We start from the raw sequence: 16307 nt of genomic DNA on the forward strand, positions 1-16307 counted from the left end.
GAACCCAGAAGAAAAAAGGAAGAATATTTGCAATGCATCCCCAAGACAATGCATTCAAAGAGACAGGCAAGATCATAAGACATTTTATGTGTCATGCACCTGTTTTGCAAATGTAATCCCAGATTAAGAAAGTAGGTCATCGAAAGAGGGATCATCATAATTGGAGTATATTTAATGAATGGTGGCACCAATGCTCCAAACTCACCCCATTTAATCTCTTCTACAGATTCATAGTCAGAAAGGGTGAGGGCCACATCCTCCTACTGAGTGAACTGCTTCAGCCTGGATGGTTCCTTGTCTGTCTTTGTGCTTTCTCAGTAGCTGAGCCTGTAAGCAAAGCGCATTTAATAAGATGTTGGTAATTGCATGAGCTCCCCGCGGGCAGCACACATGTAGCCAGACCACCTTCCTCCCTCCCTGGGCAAAGCCCATTCAAAGTAACTTTTTGTGAGTTAAATTTTGAACTATTATGTGCAAGGTATTACTGCGCCTCACTGCAGTTGTGCCATACCGCTTCTGTTATGGAAAAAGATAAAGTAATGTTGCAAACGGTTTTGCATGCTACTAGCCTAGGGTTGGGAGGTAAACGTCTACATAGCGTCCATTTTGCCGACAGACAGGAAGCTTCTGTACCAGGGCGGATATAGTGGCATTTTTCCTGATGCCACTGAATTTACTTTGCATTTTCTCCCAGATGTAAGAGATCTGGGAGATTGCATTCACTTGCTCAGCTAAACCCACCTGTGCAGATTGGATCTGGGACTTAACAGCCGATGACCATTAACACTAGAAAGTCCCATACTCTTTGACTGCACTTCCTGTAGCAGGACCTCGAAGTTGTGTTTACTAAATGAGCAGGTTTTAGGCATAGCCTTCACTGCCCACATTTCTCCAAGTATACTTACAGTGTTAAAGGAGCAGCCCATTAAGAGTTACTGGGTCAATTTTGTAACTCTGCCAAACAAAATGTAGGGCTTCCTCAAGAGCATATTCATATAAAGGCAACAGGCCAAGTGCTGGAAAATGGGATTAGAATAGATAGATGCTTGATGGCCAGCACAGACACGATGGCCCGAAGGGCCTGTTTCTGTGCTGTATAACTTTATGACCCTATGACTCTAAACACAAGATAAGAACATAAGAAATAGGAGCAGGAGTAGGCCATATAGCTCCTCGAGCCTGCTGATCTAATCTTCGTTTCAACTTCTTTCCTGCCTGTTCCCCATTACAGTTGACTCCCCTGTATAATTCAAGAATCTGTCTGTCTCAGTCTTGAATATATTCAATGACTCAGCCTTCACCAATATCTGGGGTAAAGAATTCCAAAGATTCATGACCCTCAGAGAAGAAATTCCTCGTCATCTCAGTCTTGAATGGGCTAACCCTTACTCTGAAACTATGCTCCCTAGTTCTAGATTCCCTTGCCAGGGGAAACATCCTCTCAGCAGCTTACCAGTGAAGCCTGTCAGAATTTTATATGTTTCAATAAGATAACTGCTCATTCTTCTAAACTCCAATGAGTATAGACTCAATATGCTCAACCTTCCCTCATAAGACAACCCCTTTGTCCCAGGAATTAACCTAGTAAACCTTTTTCTGAACTGTCTCCAATGCAAGCATATGCCTCCTTAAATATGGAAACCAAAACTGTATGCAGTACTCTAGGTATGGTCTCACCAATGCCCTGTACAATTGTCTTTAGAGTTCCTTGCTTTTATACTCCACCGCCTTACAATAAAGGCCAACATTCCATTTGCCTTCCTACTTGCTGTATCTGCATACTTTTATGTGCCACCTTATCGAATGCCTTTTGGAAATCCAAATTCACACAACTTGTTCCTTTTTATGCTCCCTGCTTGTTACACCCTCAAAGAACTAATAAATTTGTCAAACACAATTTCCCTTTCATAATACCAGGTTGACTCTGCTTGTTTGTATTATTTTCTAAATGTCCTGCTACTGCTTCCTTAATGGATTCCAGCATTTTCCCAGTGACAGACCTTAGGCTAACTGGTCTATAGTTTCCTGCTTTCTGTCTCCTTTCTTGATTGGAAGCATTATATTTGTGGTTTGCCAGTCCGCTGGGACTTTTCCAGAATCTAGAGAATTTTGGAAGATTACAACCAATGCATCTACTATCTCTGCATCCACTTCTTTTAAGACCTTCGGATGCAGGCCATCAGATCCAGGGGACTTGTCAGCCTTTAGTTCCCACCAATTTTCCTAGTACTTCTTCTCTAGTGATAGTGATTGTTTTTAAGTTCCTCCCTCCCTTTTGCCCCCTGATTATCTAGTATTATTGGGATGTATTTAGTGTCTTCCACTGTGAAGACAGGTACAAAATATTTATTCAAAGTCTCTGCCATTTCCCTGTTTCCCATTATTCTCCACTCTCATCCTCGAAGGGACAAATGTTTATTTTAGCTACTCTTTTCCTTTTTATATTCTTGTATAAGCTCATACAAGCTACTAAGTATCATCACCTCATTCCATGACGAGATGAAAGGCACAATTCAGCATAGCGGCGCCTCATCAGACCCCTTTCCTATCCTGAGTGGCGTGAAACAGGGCTGTGTTCTCGCACCTACACTGTTTGGGATTTTCTTCTCCCTGCTGCTCTCACATGCGTTCAAGTCTTCAGAAGAAGGAATTTTCCTCCACGCAAGATCAGGTGGCAGGTTGTTCATCCTTGCCCGTCCAAGAGCGAAGACCAAAGTACGGAAAGTCCTCATCAGGGAACTTCCCTTTGCTGACTATGCTGCATTGATATCTCACACTGAAGAGTGTCTGCAGAATCTCATCGACAGGTTTGCGGCTGCCTGCAACGAATTTGGCCTAACCATCAGCCTCAAGAAAACGAACATCATGGGACAGGACGTCAGAAATGCTCCATCCATCAATATCGGCGACCATGCTCTGGAAGTGGTTCAAGAGTTCACCTACCTAGGCTCAACTATCACAAGTAACCTGTCTCTCGATGCAGAAATCAACAAACGCATGGGAAAGGCTTCCACTGCTATGTTCAGACTGGCCAAGAGAGTGTGGGAAAATGGCGCACTGACAAGGAACACAAAAGTCCGCGTGTATCAAGCCTGTGTCCTCAGTACCTTGCTCTATGGCAGCGAGGCCTGGACAACGTATTTCAGCCAAGAGCGACGTCTCAATTCATTCCATCTTCGCTGCCTCCGGAGAATACTTGGCATCAGGTGGCAGGATCGTATCTCCAACACCGAAGTCCTCAAGGTGGCCAACATCCCCAGCTTATACACCCTACTGAGTCAGTGGTGCTTGAGATGGCTTGGCCATGTGAGCCGCATGGAAGATGACAGGAGGTACCAGAAGGACACATTGTACAGTGAGCTCGCCACTGGTATCAGACCCACCTGCCGTCCATGTCTCTGTTTTAAAGACGTCTGCAAACGCGACATGAAGTCTTGTGACGTTGATCACAAGTCTTGGGAGTCAGGTGCCAGCGATCGCCAGAGCTGGCAGGCAGCCATAAAGGCGGGGCTAAAGTGTGGCGAGTCGAAGAGACTTAGCAGTTGGCAGGAAAAAAGACAGAAGCGCAAGGGGAGAGCCAACTGCGAAACAGCCCTGACAACCAATTTTATCTGCAGCACCTGTGGAAGAGTCTGTCACTCTAGAATTGGCCTTTTTTGCCACTCCAGGCGCTGCTCCAGGTGCTTACCCATTGTCTCCCGAGACAAGGAGGCCAAAGAATAAGCTCATACTGTCTGTTTTTATATTTTATGCTAGTTTACTCATATAATCTATTTTGTTGCCCTTTTATTTAGTCATCTTTTGCTGGTTTCTAAAATTTTCCTCATCTTCTGGACTGCCACTCATCCTCACAACTATCTTGGCCTTTTCTTTCAGTTTGATACCATCTTTAACTTCCTTAGTTAGCCACGGATGTTTCGTCCTTCTTGAAGAGTCTTTCTCAATGGAAGATATCTTTAATTATGAAATAGCTCCTTAAATTTCTGCCACTGCTTATGTACTGTCTTAACAAGACAAGTCTCCCATTGAGTCATTGGAGTCATTAGACTCATACAACACAGAAGGAGGCCATTTGGCCCTTCAGGTTCATGCCAACTTTGCATCTCTTGCCAAAAAATGAAAATATGTGCCCAAAACCTTAAATATGTGTCCCCCGGTCCTCCCATGATTGGTGTGTATTTGCCATAGGCAAAAACAGAGCCCTAATGTTGCCATTCTCTCACAATTGAGGTGCATAGAGTTAACTGACAGTGGAAATAAAATTACATTGTGAAGGTCTCCATAATTATTGATAACTTCCTCCCTGATTAAAGTTTATACTATTGAACAACTAAACAGATTGCGTAGGAAGGAGAAAACATCCCCAGCACACTTTTGTGTTTCTTCTGAGGTTCTCCTACTGTTGTCATCCTCCTCAAGCAGGGAAGGTGGAATGACTTACACTGCAGATCTCTTGGTGACCAACTGTACCTCTCTAATCAGCCAATCGAAATAAAATTATTTTGAACTAGCCCTTGCAGTTTTTCCTTCCTCCTGGCATGAGACATATTTAGTTGCTCTCTTAGGTGAAATTTAGCAACAAAGGTGAGTTTTTGTCACTTGATAGGGCATACTTGCTTGTTTTACAATATTTTAGCTGATGTCATTTGTAATTGTATTTTGCTATCTGCGAACCCTGTCTCTTAGCTGAAGTGTACACCTTGGGTGTTTTGGTAAATCATTGCACCTGCTGCTTCTTGCTACAACTTTTGAATTGTGATGAAATTTGGGGGTGGAATATTCTAATTGTGAAAAAACATCCACTTCATGTTTGGTATATGTTATATACTGCAAGATTTTACTCATTTTGTGGAGACCAACTAATGTTATTTTTCTTTCAATAGAGAGAAACATCCCTACACCTAATGTCCTGTCTTGTAATGATAAACATTCATGTGCCTAATAAAGTAGTCGGCTTTTCATGTGTAAATATCCTACAGTTTATACAGAACAGAATATTTTGTTGGCCTTTTATGTCATTTTCCTCCAACTTCAATTTTAAAAAAATGTTTTCTCACTACACTAGTTGAAAAGAATGGCATGGTGAATACCGGAAAATTCTTGCATCTCTGAACTGTGGTCACACGTTCTATTTCCTGTGAAAATTAACACGAGAACCTTATTGGTCTATACCACATTGCATCTGTTCTCCACAGGCTATTGGAAGTGGTGTTCTTGCCTAAAGGAAGAACCGTTGTTCCTCAGTATTCTTCAACAGGCAAACACCTCCGGTTATTGAGCTCTTGTCTTTAGAAATATGGAGAATGTTGCTGATTCAATAATTTGCCTCAAACTTTCAGCTTAATATTTCTGACCAAAAAGCCCCTCAAACTGGGAACGCAAATAAAATCTCAATTTAAAAATTAAGTTCTAAACAAAGTAATGTTGGAAAGACTAATTATTTAAAATAAATGCTTTATTTCATTAAAGACTGTTTTAAAATTTTTTCCAGAATTTTTTTGCTGTTTTCACAATACAGCTGTAGATTAGAAGTGATTAACTTTAATATTGTATGAATGGCTGGCTATAGTTCCAAAATTGGAAGCACTATTAATCAGTCGCACTGATGTCTGTATCTATCGCCCCATCAAATAAGGCTCTGCACCAGGATCAAGTCTCACAATTTTGGGGCTTAAATATTTCCAATTTAAAGTGTATAACAGTTTGTTTTATCTTTTATTCTTTGTCTGATTTAAGTATGTTTCTTTTTCTTGCATTATTTCTTGCAGTGCGTATTGTGTTGCTGCCTGGGGTGTGCCATTTATTCTATCCTGTCTTCCGCTCTTTGGAGATTATTATGGCCCTGCTGGAGCATGGTGGTAAGCACCTGGCTGTGCCAATAGATAATGCAAATTCTGTACAGAGAAGGTCAACTGTTTTTGGCTATTTTTTGCAAAAGGAAAATCCTTTCATTCGACAATAATAGTTCCAGAGATTGCGCTATAATTTTAATGTTAAATTACTATCTAATCATTATTTGTGGAGTCTTTTGAGTTAAAGAATTTGTATCTAAATAATTCTGTTACATAAAATTAAATGACGAAGGAGACTTTTTGTGAGTTCAAAGGAAACAGGTTGTTGTCAAATAAAAACTTTTTCGGGGTGTGAGGAGGTGGCTTCCTCCCACTTTTCTCCCTTCCTCAATTAAAGGCAATGGATCATCTTCTGTTCATGGTTTCATAGATCTCTTTTCTGTGGTAAAAGTTACTATATAGATGCCCATAACCAATAAAGTTCCATGTGCTGAGCAGCTTAAACTAGTTTGAGGGGGTGACAACAAAAATACAGCCACAATAACTTATCTCCAGAATATAATGTAGAATAAATCGAGAGTTTCTGCAGTTGCAGTGCAGTGCACATATGTACCAGGCACATGGTAACTTTTTTTTCACAAGAGACAACACAAGATGAAACACATCACTTTGCCTTTTCGAACAAGGGATCAGCTGGATAGAACACACAGCTGTCATCAAAGCATTGCACATCTTACCCCAATACCAGAAGTGAGGAACCTAATTGACTACATTTATTTGATCTGTGGCCTCCCTCAGTGCAGCTGGCACCTGTGCTTTCACTGGAAGCTGGCCATGAGTTGCAAACTTAACCACTCTTCTTTGGACCACCCCCTGCAGCAGGTCTTCCAATTCTTCAATGTTTTCCACAGCTCTCTGCTGTGCCATTGTGAGTAATTAGTCCTCTTTTCTGTAACTGCCACAACTTACCCTTTTAGTGTAAGCAGAAATCATGTAAGTGCTGATCCCTCACCAGATTTTGTGCTTTTTATTCCTTGTGCTACAGACCAAGCTCTTGAGACAGGCTTTTCCTATGCCATTAGTTACTCAAATTAGAGGCAGGTACACCCATCACAAAGTCCAGTGTAGCCCACACTATCGCTGCAGGGGGACCCATGCCCATCTTTCCCAGGATCATAAAATTGGGGTTGACATAGGTCCATCTGGTGAATTTAGGACTAATGTCGGGAAGAAATTCTTCACATACAGAATTATCACCACTTGTTGTAGACATCTGGGCAAGGAAGGGGCAAAAATATGAATTATCATTCCAGGTACTGTTAACAGGGATCTGTAGATTTTCCTTTTTGAATAGATAAATTAAATTAAACTAAACTTAACTGGAAGGCATTTCTTGTCTGGATATATTTTGTAATTATGGGTGATTATAGGTGTGGTTGTGAAACACATAACATTGTAGCTATGTAGTAATTATTTCAGAAATCGAGTGGATCAAAATTGATGAGACATAGAATAAGGTGTTCCTTCTATTTGTCTGGCTCCATAAGGTAGGTGTTGAGCAGTCAAGAGAAGGGATGAGCACACCTCAAGCAAATCAAAAATGATCACTTTTTCTCCAGAATGCTACAATAGAATGTGGTAGCACCAGTTGAGCATCCTCCACCAGCCAGTTGCCAGGATGTTGTGCAATATCTCTACTGTTTCAATTAGTTTTGGAAAAAAATAATAATTCTTTATGACTCATCTATTTTGTAAGTTCCATTTTCAGGCCCACTCATCCTCTCAACATTCCTTGTTGAGATGGGGAGGAATTTTCTAGTACTTACTTGGAAATGTGCATTGGCAATGTGAGGTCACTCTCACTTCCAATTTTCTCTCCACTCTTTCTTTACAATTGTTTAGAATCAACAATACAACGGGGAGGTTTTAAAGGAGAATAATTTTGTGCATTTATCAAGATTTAAGACAACTGAGTTTGTTGCATCAAAGCTCCTCCAGGTATTTGTGTTTTTGATTTAAGCTGAATTTCTGCGTTTTGCCCTGGATGATGGGTAAGATTACCCAAGCACACCCCCTTCTCTTAGTCAGAATTTTGTTTGTTTTTGTAGAAGGAAGTGGAGAAATCATAATATGGAAAAAATGAAGAAGTTTGCCTGAAAATAGTAATGATTTTATAATCCAATGTAATGTAAACAAGGAATAGCCATATTTGTAATCTAATAACATGCTGGATCCATGCCTCTCAAACTTCAGTCTGCTAAATGGATGAAATTCAGGTTGGCAGGGCCACGCTTTTTGTAAATCTTGCTGATTTACCTACTTTTTTAAATTCTTTCATGGGATGTGGGCGTTACTGGCAAGGCCAGCATTTGTTGCCCATCCCTAATTGTCCTTGACAACTGAGTGGCTTGCTAGGTCATTTCAGAGGGCAGTTAAGAGTCAACCACATTGCTGTGGGTCTGGAGTCACATGTAGGCCAGCAGATTTCCTTCCCTAAAGGACATTAATGAACCAGATGTGTTTTTACAATTGATAGTTTCATGGCACTATTACTGCTTTCAATTCCAGCTTTTTTTTTTATTAATTGAATTTAAATTCCACCAGCTGCTATGGTGGGATTTGAACCTGTGCCCCCAGGGTATGGGTCTGGGCCTCTGGATTACTAGTTCAGTAACATTACCACTACACCACCGTCACCCCCTGCACCATTTCTATTTTTAATCAGCAGTATTTAATGTCAGAACATTCTGATTAAATGAGACAGTTGAGAGGTATAGTCTGATCTATTACATAAAGCAGTGCAACAATATAAAATTTCATATACTTATATTTTAGCATGTGATATTCTGAAAGACTGTTTTCAACTTTCAAAGTAGCAGACTTTTCTTTCATGCAACTTATGTAAACTTAATTGCTTTGAATTTCTAAATTTACTCTGGTGAAGTAGATTTGGAGAATTAAAGTTCATTTGATTTCGAACAATCTTCAAATAAACATTATTCCATGTGGTGACAAAATACAGTTCCTTTCCATGGCATATTATTTCTTGTTTTAACAGGGTTAAAACCAGATTCGCTTAAAGAAAATGATCCAGTCTGTTTGATCCCACAGCCCAGCAATTGATTGTTTGTCTGTTATAGGCGTCACAGATATAATATCTTAATCCTTTAAATTATAAACCTATTCACCTGCTTGCTCTGTTTCGTGAATTCATAGTGTTATACTCACGAGAAGCACAGCGATAAAAATACAGAAACAAACTGAAGAGTTATAAAAAAAATTAGAACAGTTTTAACAGATGGTACATTTGCTGTAAACAAAATGGAGGACAAGTCGCATGCCCCATACCAACACCTGCACTAAAATCCACATCCATGTCTACTAGAACTGAAACCAATTAATCCCGTCTGCATGGAAATGAGACAGCTTATCACACATGGATGTGAGCGATACACAAAACAAAGACAAAGGCGCTCCCCAGACTCTACATCTCCAGCTAACCTTCACCACAATAGAATGTGAACAGCTCTCATATTATCAAAATAGGGCCATCAAAGCTATTGTACCAGCCCATCAAGAACTGAAACTTAAAGTCACATAGGCTGAACTGATACTTATGAGTTCACCTTCAAAAGTATTTGTCTTGAAGAACAAAGGGGTCTTTCGAGTTCAGAGCATAAGTCATCAACATCAGTTTGGGCTCTCCAGCCACACGGTCAACATCAAAAGCCATCTTGAATTGCAGCACAAGGCTGAGAGAGAGATCAGTTCCAGCTAACACAGTTGAACTTTGCTGAGACAAGTTGAAAGCCAACTGCAGCAGAGAAAAGGGAGTGCCTTTTAAACCACTCCTCCACTTGCGAAAACTGAACTAAGAAATTAACACCGTCTTCAAACTGAAGTGAACTATCAGAAGACTTCAGCAACCCAGCAAATTCAAGACTAACAGGCCTGCAACTTTAAAACTCACCTGAGAGGATCCCACAGGTTTTTCCTAAAACAACAGACTTTTACACCTTGAACTCTTAACACCCTATCTATTTTCTCTTGTATATGCATGTGAAAGTGAATGCATGTGTGGTTGGTGTTGTGAACATTTCGAGTGATGAATATTGTTCAATGAATATTGTTCAATGAATATTTAATCTTCTGTTCTAAACCTATGAGAAAACCTGTCCCTGTCTGTTTGGTGAACAAAGCTCAGGGGCTGAAACACTAGTAATACAAAAACACTGTCTGTGGTCAGTGGGAGGTGGAAAGTGGCAGCCGGTCATGCCATCACCCACCTGTCCATAACCATAGTGATTAATACACCAGATCTCTCACCCCGCCATTCCCACTGGTGCAGCACCATCTTAAGCTCCCTTAAATCAGAGGGTTGCAAACTGTAGCACGCCTGATGCACAGATAGTCCAGTCATTCACCACAAATTTGGCTCAAGTATGTGGAGCATTACCCTGCCCTGTCTCCTTAGCCAAATAATCCCCCTACTCCACGATTATCCAGAAGCTAATGACAACCCAAGACTCCTTTTCTCAATGATTGTCTGCCTCCTCAAACCTGTTTTCTCTTTTCTCCCCTGCCCCCCCCCCTTGACTGCAGTATCAACTGTGAAGATCTCATGGGTTTCTTTGTCTTAAGATTGAGACCATCTCTACTGCTACTTCTGCTTCCCTTCCTTTCCCTAATTTCCTACTCAGTCTAACACCGATTGCCCTCTTTCCTAACACTCTGCAGGCTTTTCTTATCTTTTCCCTCAGTCCCTAATTTCATCTTGTCTATGAGACCCACTTCCTCCTCACTGAATTTCTTTTCCACTGTCATTATCCCTTCTGGCTCCTATGCTAACAGACTTCGTTAATGACTCCCTTTGCTACGCACTTCCATCTCTCTTTCAAAACTGCTATCATCACCCACTCCTCAAAATACCCACCATGGGCCAATCTGTCTACTCTAATTATTGCCACATCTCTAACTTCCCTTTTCAAGGCTTTCTGCAGTTTGCATACTTAACTTAGTGTAAGCTATTCCTCACTGCTGCCATGAAAGTTGGAAACAGACATAAATACCACATAATGAGGTTCCAGAACCAAGGTCTATGGGACTGTGTGCAGCACGCACCCCATCCTGCTTGTTTTCAGGTGTAATTGAACTTCTGGGCCAACGGCCCAGATTTTGCTCTGGTAACGACCGTCATTGTCACTGTCATTGCTCCACTGAAACTGACAACAACTTTGCGAGTTTGGACATCTGCAGAATAATGTGGAAATCTAGAATTTGCTGTCAGTTAGTCTACGCTCCTACATAGGGTGTGCAGTCTGCCGGCTGCTGTCTCTCTTACAGTGGAAGCTGTCATCAATTCATGATTGTAACACTTCGTCTCGCTGTAAAAACCCTGGAAAAAGTTATACCATGTTGAATGAGGTGTAACTGGGTTTTTAACAACGTACTAATTCCATAATTACTGCTAAACACCTTTACTGGCCCTGGAAAGCTAATTTTATATTTGTGGAATGTCAAATTTCTCCACAATGATTTTTAAAAATCCACATTTTAAAAAAACGCAATCTTTTCTTCAATTCTTTATTTTAGCTTCTGTCTTTAAGTCCTACATTTTATTCCGCTATCTGAAAATTTATGTTAAAAGCGAAAGATTTCCTGGTTTGTTGTGTTTACATACTTCAGTTTGATTGGTTGCCTGCCTGTTTGCTGACATCGCATGCCAAGAAATCCCCTTGATTTAATGCCAGATTTAAACTGCCATGGAGAAAGGGGATATTTCTGCCACAGAGATTACTAAATCTTTGTGGACAGTTTTCTTCAAGGTGAGCAGCAAGCATCCTTGCTTTGTTGCTGACCACAAAGTTGAGGCCAACATCTTTGTCCCCTGAACAAGCCATCTCCAAGCCTGTGGTCTTCATGGCTTATTTTCTATCATAGGTAAGGAATGTTTTGGCTGTAAAGGCCATATGTTTAATTAACATTGGCCATTTCTGTTCCTAGCATTCAGTATGACTACTGACTATTTTGACAAAACATTTAAGGCAATAATTGGGGCATTTCTCTGATACAGTTCAGTACAAAATGTGTTCTAAGGTTGCACATTAAACTGGCGTTTAGGAATACGTCTGCAGAGGTCGCAAAGAAAGGTATTAATGACACTCCCTCTGATTTACCTCTCAGTTGTTGATGTTGCATGACATGGAAATGCCCAATTGAGGGGGAAAAGAGGCAGTGCCACTGTAAAGAAAAACAGAGCACTTAAATAAAAAAAAATTAGACAAAGCCCATCAATGAAACAAATACTCTATCTAACTGAATAGGGCAGATAGAGTCTTGTGTTGTAGTGTTTTAACCCATATACTCAACAGAATAACTTTAAGTTGATCATTGAGAGAGAACTGAAACCTCAGTTCTTTTCCCTTTTCTGTCCGTAATCAGTGTGTTTTTGGACAGGAAGATGTGTGTGATTCTTAACCCCTGAGGGTCTGGCCAATTTGAATAACCAGCAGCACGCTTTTGTGGGTTTAAACAGAGGATTTTTTTCACTTGTTTACCCCGAAAGTCTAACACTATGTTACTCGCTCACCACTCACATCCACACACAAGAAAGAAAGCCATTAAAAGGATAGTGCATTTTTACAATAACATGTTTCCTGCCAAGTCATTGTCCAGTAATAGGTCAACCCCCTGCATTGGTAAACTCGGAATGACCCTGACCATCACTACCTTGGTGACCAACTTACTCTGCAGGTAAACATTAACTAAGGGAACCTTTAAGCATTTGCCAGAAAGCCCTTTCACCAATATTGTGGTAGTTGTTCTGCTTTCAGTGGACATTTCTGTAAACTTGGCTGCCAGTCGTGTTTGAAGACAACTGGTATCCCTGAGGATGGTTATCTCTTTGCCTGGTGCCTGTGATACAAAAGGAGTCATTTTTCCTTTATGTAAAAAGTTTTTGTAGGTGTTTTGATCTGGAGCTACATTAGCACACGTTCACCACTTTCATCGCTACGAGCACTGGCTTGGCTGCAGCGCCTCCTGTTGTTTTTTCAAGTACCAACAATCTGTCTTGATGTGCCCAGATTTCCCATTCTGTAAACACACTGGCTGTGTCCCTATTGGTTTACTATCTTGGTTCCTTCTTTTAAAAGTTGGAGACTGTTACGACCAGGTGAGAAAGATGTCTAGGGGTCTCTTTCAGCCTTCACCTGGTCTTTTTGTAACAGGATTTAATTTTTAAACACACTGTGTTTTGAGATCCCCCTTGGTGAATCCTTGTTCACCGCTTTCCAATTACAAGGCAAATAAATGAGCACAAACAGGCCTCCTTAGGTTTAAAAAAGAAAAGTGAAATTTTATTAAACTCTCATTTGGTTAACGCCTACAGATATACGTCGCACCCCACGCTAGCATGCATATGCGATACGCACATGCAAATAGAGACAGAAAGGAGAAGAAGAAAAATAAAGTAGAGGTTTGAGCCAATATCAGAAGAGTTTCTTGTTACTGTGCTTCGAGCTCACTGTAGTCCTTTTGTAGGTTGTTCTTGCTTGTAAGTACTTCGTGCTTTTCTTTGGGGCTCAGTATTCTTAAACCTTGTTCACTGTAGGAAACTTTTGGGGTTCATGTGTCTTCAGTGGTTTCCGAACCTGGTGAGAGTGAGATGAGAGCAGACAGGAGAGAGGTTCCTGTAAATGCTGTTAGCAACTCTGGTGGGTTGCTTCTACATAGGGGGATGTAGGGTCTAACTTCTCAAATTCTTCGGGGTTGGCTGACCAGACAGTAGGGGTTTTCATCCAGGATACCTCCCGGACTTCCTTTAACCTGCCCTCTTGGTCACTTTTTCCCCTTTTCTTTCTAAACTTTTGCCAGCCATGTGCCTGCCTGTCAAATTAAAAAAAACTCCAACAGCCAGTTAGTCATGTGACTAAGGTGGTCTGACCACGTCTGTTTGTGTATTGGGGGAGCAGGGACTGGTTCCTTTGTTCCAACACTGTACTGTCTGCTTGTATGCAAAAAATGCTTTTCCGATGAGGGGCCTGGCAATTTCTTGTGCTCGGCCCGCTTTTCTTCCCAGCAACAATTTTAAGTTTAATGTCCATGTGGCGAAATTAAGGTGCCTCATTCTTGGCATGTGGGGGCTTGCATGACTCCTCCACACCCAGGGGAATGAAATGCGATTTGAAAAAAAAAACACATTTCATTAAAAGATTTGAGAGAAATGCAGGATACAGAAAGAAAAATCATGCATTTCTCTCATTCATTTCTATTCATTCATCAATCTTAAAGCTTATTAGAATTGTCTTTTCTGGGTTCCAGCGCTGCTTTAATTCCCCCCTTTTTGGCATCCCAGTAGCCATGTGGTTCTTTGGAGAAGCTTTTCTTCAGTTTGCCATTGCGATGACTGCCTAGGGTTTTGTTCCTGTTGAGGTAATTTTTTTTTCCAGGAGAGTTAATAGTGGGCGGGTCTATCTTGAACTCTGTCATGCAAAGATTTTTGACTTCAGGGGATGGGTGGTTCTCGTTTCTTCTTACAGTGAGGGAGGATTCTTTGTTAATCGCCCCTTTGTTCTCTGGGACACTCTTACCTGCAGGTATTTGTGCAGACTTGATTGCACTCTCCTATGGCACCTCGACTAGGTGAGGCATCACCCTCATGGTTTCTGTTCCCCTTAGAGGTCTCTCTTTGTCTCTGCAGGTTCCTGTAAATGCTGTTAGCAACTCCAGTGGGGTGCTTCTAGAGTCTGCATTTACATAGGAGGATGTGTGGTTTAACTTCTCAAAATCTTTGGAGTTGGCTGACCAGACAGTAGGGGTTTTCATCCAGGATTCCTCCCGGACTTCCTTTAACCTGCCCTCTTGGTCACTTTTTCCCCTTCTCTTTCTAAACTTTTGCCAGCCGTGTGCCTGCCTGTCCCCTCTTGTTCTCGGCGGGGATCCCTTACAGTTCACCAGCCCTCTGCTGGAGGGTCCTCCTAACACCAGTACAGGACTTAGGGGTGCATGTTTCACTGTAGGTTGGGGTTTCCCCTCAACCTGGCACATGTGGCAACCATTGCAGTACTCCACAACATCTTTGTGGAGTTTTGGCCAGTTAAACTGCTGTCTATGTGGGTTTTGTTCTTTCATATACCAGCATGTACAGCTACTGTAGTCTCGTGGGCCCTTCTTAATATTTCTCCCCGGTACTTCTGTGGCACCACTAACTGGTGAACTACTGTCCACTCCTTGCTCTCAGATCTGTGAGGAGAACTCAGTTACCTCATCAGTGCCTCATTCTTTAAATATTAGCAATCAGGGACTCCCTGCTTCACTTTCAGACTGGGCAGCCTGTGCTAACTTTCGCAATACTGGGTCTGCTCGCTGAGCGTCACCTGGGGAAAATCCATTTAATTCATTCCCTGGGTCTCCTAACTTTCCAAAGAAAGTCTCGGGCAGGCAGACCTCATGGTCATCTACCTGCAGTGTCAATGCAGTCTTCTGTGGGGGAGCTGGTTTGATCATGGCCTGACCCACTACACATTCAGGAACACTGCAGAGAACCGACTGCTACCACCGCCCTGTTCATAAGTCATGGGATTTGGCTTGTCTTGGGATAAAGGCATGCGTTGAGGGCCCAGTGAAGAAGGCGTTTTCACTCCTGAAGTGTAGTTAGGTGGATTTTATAGCTGGAGTTGTATATTGAAGTTTGTGCAGGATTCTCTGGAAGAGGTGGATTTTGAGTAGGTCACAAAGTTACTTGCTTGTAGCCTCATTACTAGGAGGTTGGTTTTCTGTACTGATGGACTTGAAAAGGAACAGGTTCGGAGACCTTAAGATGTTACAGCCTCCAGTTCTTTTAAGGCACGTTGGTACCGCCTTGTCTGCTTGCTGCTTTTTCTGCAGTCTGTATTTTAAAGATTTTTAAAACAGTGATTCCTGACAACGCCAGGAATTAGTGGTGCATGCACGGGATGATGTCATTTCGCAGCGCCAACGTCATTGCATTTCCGCGCCAATTCCTTCTTTGCGCATGCGTGATAAAGCGTCATTGGGTATGTAGCCCCCCCCTCGCCCCCCACCACTCGGCTGGAGGAAGCGGCTGAATGGGAGACTTTGAGGCTGTAGTTCTCCGTCCTTGGCAACTCATTCCAGGCCTCGACGCTTCCTCCCCTCAGCCGCTTGCTCCAGACCTCTCTGCTTCCCCCCCCCCCCACTGCCCTGGCCGGTTGTTCCTCACTTCGCATCTGGTAGCTCGCTCCCCGCCACCCCAGCCGCTCGCTCCAGGCTATGCCCTTCCCTCCTCTCGGCCACTCGCTCCTACGTCGCCCCATCACCCCTTGCGGCCCTCCTGCTTCTACAGGCGGCGCCTGGTGACTGATGAAATGTGGGAGTGAGTGGCGTGGCCAGAGCTAGCAGCTCTGGGGGCAGGAGGGGGGTGGTTGCGGAGAGCGAGCAGCTAGAGAGCGGGGTGGCGCCAGTAGGGAGGAGGGGGAGAAAGCGAGTTACGCGTGGGGAAAGCGGCCAGTGGGG

General features: G+C 42.3%; 1 protein-coding gene across 3 annotated transcripts in view; it reads left to right on the forward strand.

Moving 5' to 3' along the window:
• Window positions 1-16307, forward strand: part of si:dkey-100n23.5 — a 293233-nt gene that overhangs the window by 152424 nt on the left and 124502 nt on the right. For 2 of the 3 annotated variants that reach the window (XM_068040642.1, XM_068040643.1), the window contains exon 7: window positions 5769-5858. The exons of the other annotated variant lie outside the window; for it this stretch is intronic. In XM_068040642.1, the coding sequence (XP_067896743.1) occupies window positions 5769-5858 (90 nt within the window). The remainder of the gene's footprint in view (window positions 1-5768; window positions 5859-16307) is intronic. 3 annotated transcript variants of the gene reach the window in all.

This window comes from Heterodontus francisci, chromosome 10 (assembly GCF_036365525.1).
Source record: "Heterodontus francisci isolate sHetFra1 chromosome 10, sHetFra1.hap1, whole genome shotgun sequence".
NCBI classification, from domain to species: domain Eukaryota; kingdom Metazoa; phylum Chordata; class Chondrichthyes; order Heterodontiformes; family Heterodontidae; genus Heterodontus; species Heterodontus francisci.